At 37.4% G+C, this 9858-nt stretch overlaps 2 protein-coding genes across 2 annotated transcripts; both read left to right on the top strand.

Annotated features, from left to right (window-relative positions):
* The first annotated feature begins 445 nt into the window (after positions 1-445).
* Positions 446-1634, top strand: LOC132067100 (uncharacterized). The gene is made up of 3 exons (XM_059460230.1): positions 446-458; positions 549-635; positions 1156-1634. Exons 1-3 carry the CDS (start codon positions 446-448, stop codon positions 1632-1634), a joined length of 579 nt encoding a protein of 192 aa, XP_059316213.1.
* Positions 1635-2642: 1008 nt separating this feature from the next.
* Positions 2643-3541, top strand: LOC132067099 (uncharacterized). Its single transcript, XM_059460229.1, has 2 exons — positions 2643-3231; positions 3345-3541. Exons 1-2 carry the CDS (start codon positions 2643-2645, stop codon positions 3539-3541), a joined length of 786 nt encoding a protein of 261 aa, XP_059316212.1.
* The last annotated feature ends 6317 nt before the right edge of the window (positions 3542-9858 follow it).

Raw genomic sequence — 9858 nt, 5'->3', positions numbered from 1 at the left:
TAAATTAAGACATTCCTTTATTACGATGCTATGTGAGAAATCTGAATCGGCTTGACGTTGAGTTGGTCAAGAATATGGCATTGTGTGAACACTTCCACATTCTCATATGTGAACACTTCGATCCACAATCTCATTGCTTAAAAGGGGCAGTTGTTCCGTTTCTGAATTATGCTGGAAAAGCCTTATTCATGGAACTTTAGATGATATGAACAATAATAAAAGTAGTCTCAAAAGATCTACAATCTATCCAGCACATGCAGATAAAAAACATAACATAATGGAAGTAGAAGATCTATATAGGCGATACACGTACATAAGTTCTGATCTCTAACACTAGAGAAATCTTAAGAGAATTAAAATTATTTAGTTTTGGAATGAAACAAGTTCAAATGGAGTCGAATGGATATAGAGAATTCATAAAGCTGATGCCAATTTTCAGTTGACAATGTCGATTGCCTGTGTTCTAGCTTCTATATTTAAGTTTTTCTTTTTTCTTTTCTATATTTAAGTTTTTCTTTTTTCTTTCTTTTTTTGCTTTTTCAATTTAGCTTTTGAATCCACAGATGTAACTGTTTACAAGAAAAAGAGGCCAAAGTTATTGCAGATTCTTTTGGTCATGGGATATTCAAAGGAGAGTACATTATTGAGTATGTTTCCTTTTTTGATGTCCTTCGCACCCCTCCTCCTCGCCAAACAAAACATAAGGACAGCTTTGAATGATGGCCCGTCAGATTAAAATGAAATACCAATCATTTAATAATACGCAGTGATGGAGTTCCTGAATGTGCAGTCATGTTAGCTGTAATCGATTATTTGTTATCTTGCTCTTCTCGTTTCAGAATTGCATTGATGATTTAATTGAATTGGAAGCCAGTCCAGCAGTCCATCATCTCAACATTCCAAAAGATAGAAGGGTGAATTCCTTTTCCTCCAACCGGGCAAGGACATCTCCGTACGCTTGCTAGAAATCTTTGCCACAAGTTGGGACTGAAAGAGAATGGGAAGACATTAGGTGCCTAATATGTATGGAGCATCCACATAATGTAGTCCTTTTACTTCGTTCTTCACGAGACAAGGGTTGTCAGCCTTATATGTGCGACACAAGTTATCGACATTCTAATTGTTTTGATCAATTTTGTAAGTGATCAGCTGTAGGAACTCCACAAGAGGGAAATAATGTATCAGGAGATTCCTACCCACTTTGCCGGCGACATATCGAAGGATGGATTGTTGTAGAGGCTGTTCGTAATTTCATGAACTCTAAAAAAAGGAGTTGTGCCCTGGAGACATGTAATTTCACTGGTAATTATGCCGAACTAAGAAAGCATGCAAGGCATGAACATCCGTTTGAAAGGCCGTCTGAGGCTGACCCTACGCGACAGTCTGACTGGACAAGATTGGAGCTTCAAAGGGATTTTGGGGATGCTTTCAGTGCATATCAAGCACCATCTGATCATGATGATTCTTCTGGAGATGACTTCCTACCAGAGCTGCCTCCTCATGGTGGTCTAGTTGAGCTCTCTGTCTCTTTGCCGACTGGGTTCCTATCGATGCCTTGGGAACGGGATGGGTCTCCAAGCTATGCTCTCGGGGGGTACACCGTAATCGTTTCAGAGAGTGGTTCTAGATCATGAATCAGGAGATCTAGAAGATCAGCATCAGATTCTGATAACCACGAATGAAGTCCAACAGGTTCAAGAAGCACAAATCGGTGGCCTCATTCAAATGAATGGATATGGTTTTAGCATTTGGGTAGAGTTAGGTCTTGCCTTTAATTATTTATGTCATCTCTCGCACTCTTATTACTGACTGTTATAGTCTCAGTCCCGTTTCTTCCATTTTTTTCCAATTAATATCCAAATTCCAGCTTCGCTATAAATGCAATCTTTCTTCTACATAAATATGTTAGAAGGTTCTCTTTTGGGATAAACCTTATTTATTAGAGCGTATAATGGGTTCCACTTAGTATCTTCCTACTTTTCCAGTGGACAGTGCTATCTGCAGACATTGGGCACTGTCCAAGTGACACTTTTGTTGCATTTTATATGACAATTTTTGTTGAAAAAATAAACTTGTTCACATTATATTTAATTTAGTTCATGAACTAGTAGATTAATGTATTAGGAGATACATGAATTAGTGAAAAATTCTAGATTAGTCTGGTGAGTTCTTATTCATGTACTTAGAGGATGTGAAATGTGAAATTATTAATAGTGATACATGTATGCTAGGCTGGATACATGGATGAATTTACCTATAAATAGTCATGTAATCTAGCCATTTGAATCAAGCCAAGTTGAATAGAAAATCATCTTTTCTCCATTTCTCTTCTAGTGAGTTTTGAGTATTATTTGTGTTGTCTTGCTCTCCCAAATTTCCAACATTTGGTACCAGAGCCGGTGTGTTTGAGAGACAACAAAACGTAGAGAGAAAATGACTAACACCAATGGAACTCCATTCCAAGTTCCGATGCTCACTAAAGAAAATTATGGAAGTTGGTGCATCCGAATAAAGGCTTTGCTTAGAGCCTATGATGTATGGGAAATTGTGGAGAGTGGCGTTGATGAAGAAGATATGCTGCTACGACAAAGAAGAAAGACCAAAAGGCACTTACACTGATCCATCAAAGTTTGGATGAAAAGATGTTCGAGAAGGTTGCAAATGCAACCAGCTCCAAGCAAGCATGGGATATTCTTCAAACTTCCTTTAAAGGTTTGGACAAAGTGAAAAAGGTTCGTCTCCAAACCTTAAGAGGAGAATTTGAATCGCTGCAAATGAAGGAATCCGAATCAGTTTTGGATTATATTTCAATAGTCTTGGCGGTTGTCAATCAAATGAAGAGATATGGTGAAGAGTTGAATGATGATAGGGTCGTTGCAAAAATATTACGATCCTTGGATTCAAAATTTAATTATATTGTTGTTGCCATTGAAGAGTCCAAGGACTTGGACACCATGACCATAGAAGAACTCACGGGTTCTTTGCAAGCACATGAAGAAAAGTTGAAGAAACCGAAACAAGAGTCGGTTGAACAAGCTTTGCAAGCAAAACTTTCTTTGAAGGAGAAAGATGAAAGGCGTGGCTCAAAACAAAGAGGTCGTGGACGTGGAAGAGGTCATAGTAGAGGAGGAAGAGGTGGTAGTCAACCTCTGACCAAAGAAAATAAAGTCAAGACTCCAACCAAGGAAGAGGCCGCGGAAGAGGTAGAGGAGGGAGGTCAAATCAAGGAAGGTATGACAAATCAAATATTGAATGTTATACTTGTCATAAATATGGTCATTTTTCCTGGGAATGTAAAAATAATTTGGAGGAGATAAATAATTTTGTGGAGAGCAAAAATGAAGATGAAGATGACACTTTACTCATGGCATGTAAAGAAGAAGAAAGTGTAGAAAGAAATAAATGGTACCTTCATTCCGGTGCAAGCAGCCACATTTGCAGGAAGAAGCATTTATTTGCTAAGTTTGAGGAATTTAATGGTGGAACATCACTCTTGGAGACTCTTCAAAATTTCAAATCAAAGGAAAAGGCACGATTTTAATTCGTTTGAAAGATGGAAGTCATCAATTTATCTCCAATGTCATGTATATACCGGAAATGAAAAGTAATATTCGAGTTTGGGACTGACTTTTGGAGAAAAATTATGACATTTATTTGAAAGATAAAAAGTTGACTATGAAAGATGAAAATGGAGATTGTTAGCCAAAGTTCCTATGGCTAAAAATAAAATGTTTGTTTTGAATCTTCAAAGTGATGTACCAAGGTGCTTATTTTCATGTGTCAAAGATTCATCTTGGCTTTGGCATATGAGATTTGGCCATTTGAATTTTGATAGTCTAAGATTGATGAAAAAGGAAAATATGGTGAAAGGGTTGCCAACCATTAACCATCCTAATCCCGACTTTGCGAAGGATGTCTTTTTGGAAAGCAATCAAGGAAAAGTTTTCCCAAAGAGTCATTGACAAGTGCACGGTGTCCTTTAGAGTTGATTCATATGGAGGTGTGCGGACCTATCAAGCCAGCCTCACTTGGTAAAAGCAATTATTTCCTTCTCTTTATTGATGATTATTCTTGAAAACTTGGGTATATTTTACGAAGGAAAAATGCGAGGTGTTTGAAAACTTCAAGAATTTTAAGAGCATGGTGGAGAAACAAAGTGGCTACCAAATAAAGTCACTTCGGTCCGATAATGATGGAGAATTCACTTCAAATGAATTCAAGGCTTTTTGTGGAAAAAATGGAATACGTCATTTTTTGACCGTTCCAAGATCGCCTCAACAAAATGGAGTGGTGGAGAGGAAGAATCGAACTATTCTCAACATGGCAAGAAGTATGTTAAAGAGAAAAAATATGCCAAAGGAGTTTTGGGCTGAAGCATTTGAAGCGATTTTGTGCGGTGTATTTATCAAATTGGCGTCACACCAAAAGTGTTCATGGCAAAACACCGCAAGAGGCTTGGAGTGGTTTCAAACCAAAAGTTGCTCACTTGCGAGTGTTTGGAAGCATTGCTTATGCACGTATGCCGTACGAGAAGAGATCTAATCTTGATGAAAAAAGTGAGAGGTATGTTTTCGTTGGTTATGCGCAAAGATCTAAAGGTTATAAGTTATATAACCCAAGAAATGGAAACGTTACCATAAGCAGAGATGTTGAAGTTGATGAAGATAGTGCTTGGGAATGAAAATCTAAAGAGCAAGATTACTTTTTTAGTTCATTCCTTGATGATGAACATGATGAAGAAGTTATGGAGTAGCCTACTACACCACCTACAACACCTCCACCGCAAGTTCAAGAAGTTGGGGAATCAAGTTCAAGCAGTGTACCTCAAAAGTCTAGAAGTCTTCGAGACTTGTATGACGCAACGAAAGAAGTAACAGAAAATTTAAGTGATTTAAATCACTTTTGTTTATTGGTGGACGGCGAGCTTTGTAAGTTATGAAGATCTTGCCGGTAATCCAAAATAGAGATGCGATGGATGAAGAAATTAGGCAATCAAGAAGAATGACACTTGGGAGTTGGCAAAACTTCCAAAAGGAAAAAGCATCATTGGAGTCAAATGGGTTTACAAGCTAAAGAAAAATTCCAAAGAAGAAGTAGAGAGGTACAAAGCAAGATTGGTAGCAAAGGGGTACAAGCAAAAGGCCGGTATTGATTATGATGAGGTGTTTGCACCAGTTGCTCGTTTGGAGACAATCCGCTTGATTATTTCTTTGGCAGCTCAGAACCAATGGAAAATCCATCAAATGGATGTGAAGTCGACTTTCTTGAATGGGATTTTGGAGGAAGAAGTGTACATTGATCAACCTTTGGGCTATAAGGTTGAAGGAGATGAAGATAAAGTGTTGAAATTGAAGAAGGCTTTTTATGGCTTGAAACAAGCTCCACGGGCTTGGAATTGTAGAATTGACAAATACTTCCAAGCAAATGATTTTTTAAAGTGTCCACATGAGCATGCACTTTATGTAAAAATTAATGAAGATGGTGACACATTACTTGTTTGTTTGTATGTGGATGATTTGATCTTGACAGGAAATAATCCAAATATGTTTGAAGAATTCAAGAAATCAATAACAAGAGAACTTGAAATGACGAACATTGGCCTAATGTCATACTATCTTGGCATTAAAGTGGAGCAAAAGAATGATGGCATCTTTATTTCTCAAGGAGAATATGCAAAGGAGATTCTCAAGAAATTTGAGATGGAGAATTGCAAGCCTGTTAGCACCCCCGTGGATTGTGGAGTTAAACTGTCCAAGCGTGAAGATGGAGAAAATATCAATCCCACATATTTCAAGAGTCTTCCTAGAAGCTTAAGGTATTTAACTTGTACGAGACCCGATATTCTTTTTGGTGTTGGACTTGTCAGTCGCTTTATGGAAACTCCAACAACTTCTCATTCAAAAGCAGCCAAAAGAATACTCCAGTACATCAAAGGTACACTTGATTATGTAATTTTTTATTCATCTTCCAAGGACTTCAAGCTTGTTGGCTATTGTGAGAGTGATTGGGCTGGTGATGTTGATGACCGGAAAAGTACTACCGGGTTTGTTTTCCTTTTTGGAAATTCTGCATTTACATGGAATTCCAAGAAGCAACCAATTGTGACTTTGTCAACATGTGAAGCAGAGTATGTAGCAGCTTCTTCTTGTGTTTGTCATGCAATTTGGCTAAGGAGCTTGTTGAAAGAACTTCACCAACCACAAGAAGATGCAACTAAGATTTGTATTGATAACAAATATTTAAGTTGTGGTGACAAAAAAGTGTGATAATTAGAAATGGTGACAAGTTTGACCAGCCAAGGTCAAACTTGTCTTAAAAATGTGATTAACTTAAATTGGGACTCAATTACAATTTTTAAAACTTATAATCTTTTACAAAATACACAAAAACCCATACACATTATACAAAAACTTCTTCCAACCCACACACATTATACAAAAACTCTTTCCAACCCCAACCCACTTCCCCCACGACCCACTTCGTTTTATTTCAAAAAAAAAAAAAAAAAAAGCGATTCATTCTTCGATTCATCTCATCTCTCTCTCTCTCTCCGTTCTTTCTTGCTTTCAAAACCGGTGATCACCATTGTTGTTGCTCGTTCCTCTCTCTCCATTCTTCGCGTTGCTCATTTTTCTCTCTCTCCATTGTTGTTGCTTGTCTATTCATTCTCGGTAAACTTTTTTTTTTTCACTTGGTTCAAAAGTTAGGGTTTTGAAATCAGAGTATGAAAATGATGATTTTGGTTAGAGAAGATGAAGAAGAGCATGGATTTTTCTTGAATGTTGTTTGTTTTGTTGTAGTTTCGTGTATTTGTTGCACTTGTTGGGGTTTGTGAGTTTGTAAATAGTGGTTGTAGTTGTGAAATTATGGTATTTGGTGCTGTTTTTGTTCTTTTTCTCCTTGTTATTTCGAAAAAAAAAAGGCTTGCAATTTTGTTGATATTTTCCAACAAGCGAGGTTACATTGCGGACAAATTCGGCACTTGTTTGACGATTGCAAACATCTGCTTGAGGTTGTATGGTTTTGGTGTATTTTGTTTAAGTTGTGAGTGAGATTTGTGATGGTTGTGTGTTTGTAGTGAAATATAGATGTTTTGCGGTTAAATTTAGATGTTTTTTTCTTTGTTGTTGTTCTTTGTCATGCTATGGTTTAGGAAAAGGTTTGATTTTATCCAACATTTGGATAAAATCAAAACAATTGTTGAGGTTTTTGCAGCAACTGAAGCAGTTGTTGTAGCATATTAACAAGCTGTTGTAAAAAATCAAAACAGTTGCTAAGCTGTTGCAACTGTTTTTCTATTTCCAACAGATTAAGATTCTGCTGTAACAAGTAATAAGTTGTTGCAACAACTTCGTATTTTGTTGCAACATATTATTAATCTGTTGCAACAACTGATTACTTGTTGCAACATATTCCTTTTCCCTTTTTACTTTGAATGTTGCACTAACCAATTAAAACTTTTTTCTATCTCTTGTGTGTAGATAAAATGTCTCCGATTAAAAGAAAAGGAGAGAAACCAACTGAGGGAGAAAGTAGTAAAAGAGCTAAGGTGCAAACACCATTAGATAAACTTGTGACTGCTATTTGTCAATCAACAAATGAGGAAAGATTTAGTGAAACTGGGGCTTCAGAAAGAGAGGAAACCCACGAAACCTCTGTTGGGCATGAAGAAGAAAGTGGTAAAAATGAACAAAGTGAAGAAACTAGAGAAGAAAGTGAAAAAGATGATGAAAAATCTGCTGAAGGAGATGAAGAAAATGAAGAAAATGCTGAAGGAGATGAAGAAAAAGGAGATGAAAAAGAAGTAAGTGAAGAAGAAGGAGATGAAGGGGATGAAGGAGCTGAAGGGGATGAAGGAGGTGAAGAAGAAGTAGAAACTGAAAATGGTAATGAAGAAGAAGAAGAAGAAGAATCAACAGATCAGATCTTGGCTGAGTTAAGAAGAAAAAGGAAACATAATGTGGATGCCAATCTTGTTGAGTCTTCTATTATTGCCATAGATCCCAATAGACCTTCGATTGAGGAGGTCGTCAAGAGTTTCGAAAGATTGAAAAGTACGGCGTGACGATGCCGCTGAATGAAAAAAAGGATTTGTCTGGTGATTTTGTGGTTAGATCAACCATGGGCAAGGGCTTTGACACTTTCAGGGGCATTCTCCGGCAGCAGGGGTTGGAGAATTTCTTTAGGGCTAGCTGCTTTGGGCTCTATTTAGATTTGCTGAAGATACTAGTGCTCGATTTCAAATGACAATGGTTTCGAGCTTTTGAAGCGTAAGATTATTTGTGATAGAAAGGATGAGATTTGGATCAATTCTTGTGTGGCATGCCGGTTGCTTTGGCATGAAGGAGTTTGCCATAGTTACCGGATTGAGATGTTATCCTTATGAGCCTCTTCCTACTGTTGTATTAACCAAGCCAGCCCGGACGCCCAAGGCAGACAAGAAAGCGAAAGGTTCCAAAGCTAAGAATAATGTCTCTTTGGTAAACTTAGTGGGAAGGAGCTACACTTCAAAGAAATTATTGCAAGACTTGGAGTCCAAAACTTTCTCAAAAAAGCACAAGGAGGCACTGTGCTTAGTCTGGTTTGTGCATAATGTTCTTTGGGCAAGAGACGTAAACTACAACGTACCGCCTGGATTGATTAAACTTGCTGAGGACTATGATGCCTTCAACAACTATGCCTGGGGTTTTCAAAGCTTTAACTTGACTATTGAATATTTGATGAAGGATTTGAAGCCAACGGGGAAGACACAAAACCTATATGGCTTCCCTTGGGCTTTCATGGTAAATTTTCTTTAATGTTTTACCTTTTTTTTTTATTTATTTCAATCACTATTTTGATTTTTGATGGCATCTTTTTTTTCTAGGCTTGGGCATTTGAAGCCATTCCTCACCTCAGGCATCAAGTCAAGGAATACTCCAAAGAAGTTACCTATCCAAGAATTGTTAGATGGCTCACTGTGCCGAGAACAACACAAAATTGAGTGTTGACCTTTTCAACCCCCTAAGGAAGCTGTAAGCATTAGAACACAACAGATGACTAGGTGTTGCAACAACTTTTATAATCTGCTACAACAACACATTTATCTGTTGCAACAAGTTATGCATCTGTTGGACAATGTCCAACAGATAATTAACCTGTTGCAACAAGTTACCCAACAGATGAATCTGTTATAACATGCAACTAGTTTTTTACAACAGATGAATAACCTGCTGAAACAAGTTACCCATCTGTTGGAAAATGTCCAACAGATGATAAACCTTTTTTTTACAACAAATGCAACAAGTTGACAATCGTTGGACAATTTCCAACAAGTACCACGAAATTGTTGTTGCAACATATCACTTTATTTACTAATTTGATAACTTCGAATCATTACGGTAAGTTTTTACAACAAGTACAATAATGCTGTTGCAACAAATTACTAATCATTTGTATAATATCCAACATATGAGAAACCTGTTTGCAACAAGTTACCCATCCGTTGGAAATTTTTCAACGATGAGATACCTAACGCAACAAGTTACCTATCCGTGGACATTGCCCAACGATGTGTAACCTTTTGCAACAACCTCGTTAACTTGTTTTAAATAGGTTTTGCTTTTTATGATTTAGAACCATTATGATATATCTACTTTTTTGTTGTAGGTTGTGAACCCATGGCTTGTTCCAACAATAAGAGAGTTGGAGATGCCATGCCTTGTCACCTTTGTGCCCATAGAATCTGTGCTGACGCATGATTAATGGGTTCAAAGGGAATTAGCTGAGTGATGACCATCACTAGGGTTGATAATGTTATAGGCGGTGGTGGTGGTGATGTTCTTGGTGGTGATGTTGTTGTTGTTAGTCTTGGTGGTG

This window comes from Lycium ferocissimum, chromosome 8, assembly GCF_029784015.1.
Source record: "Lycium ferocissimum isolate CSIRO_LF1 chromosome 8, AGI_CSIRO_Lferr_CH_V1, whole genome shotgun sequence".
In the NCBI taxonomy this organism is placed as follows: Eukaryota; Viridiplantae; Streptophyta; class Magnoliopsida; order Solanales; family Solanaceae; genus Lycium; species Lycium ferocissimum.
The sequence above is the reverse complement of the archived record's forward strand: the minus strand, read 5'-3'. Positions and strand labels throughout refer to the sequence as shown.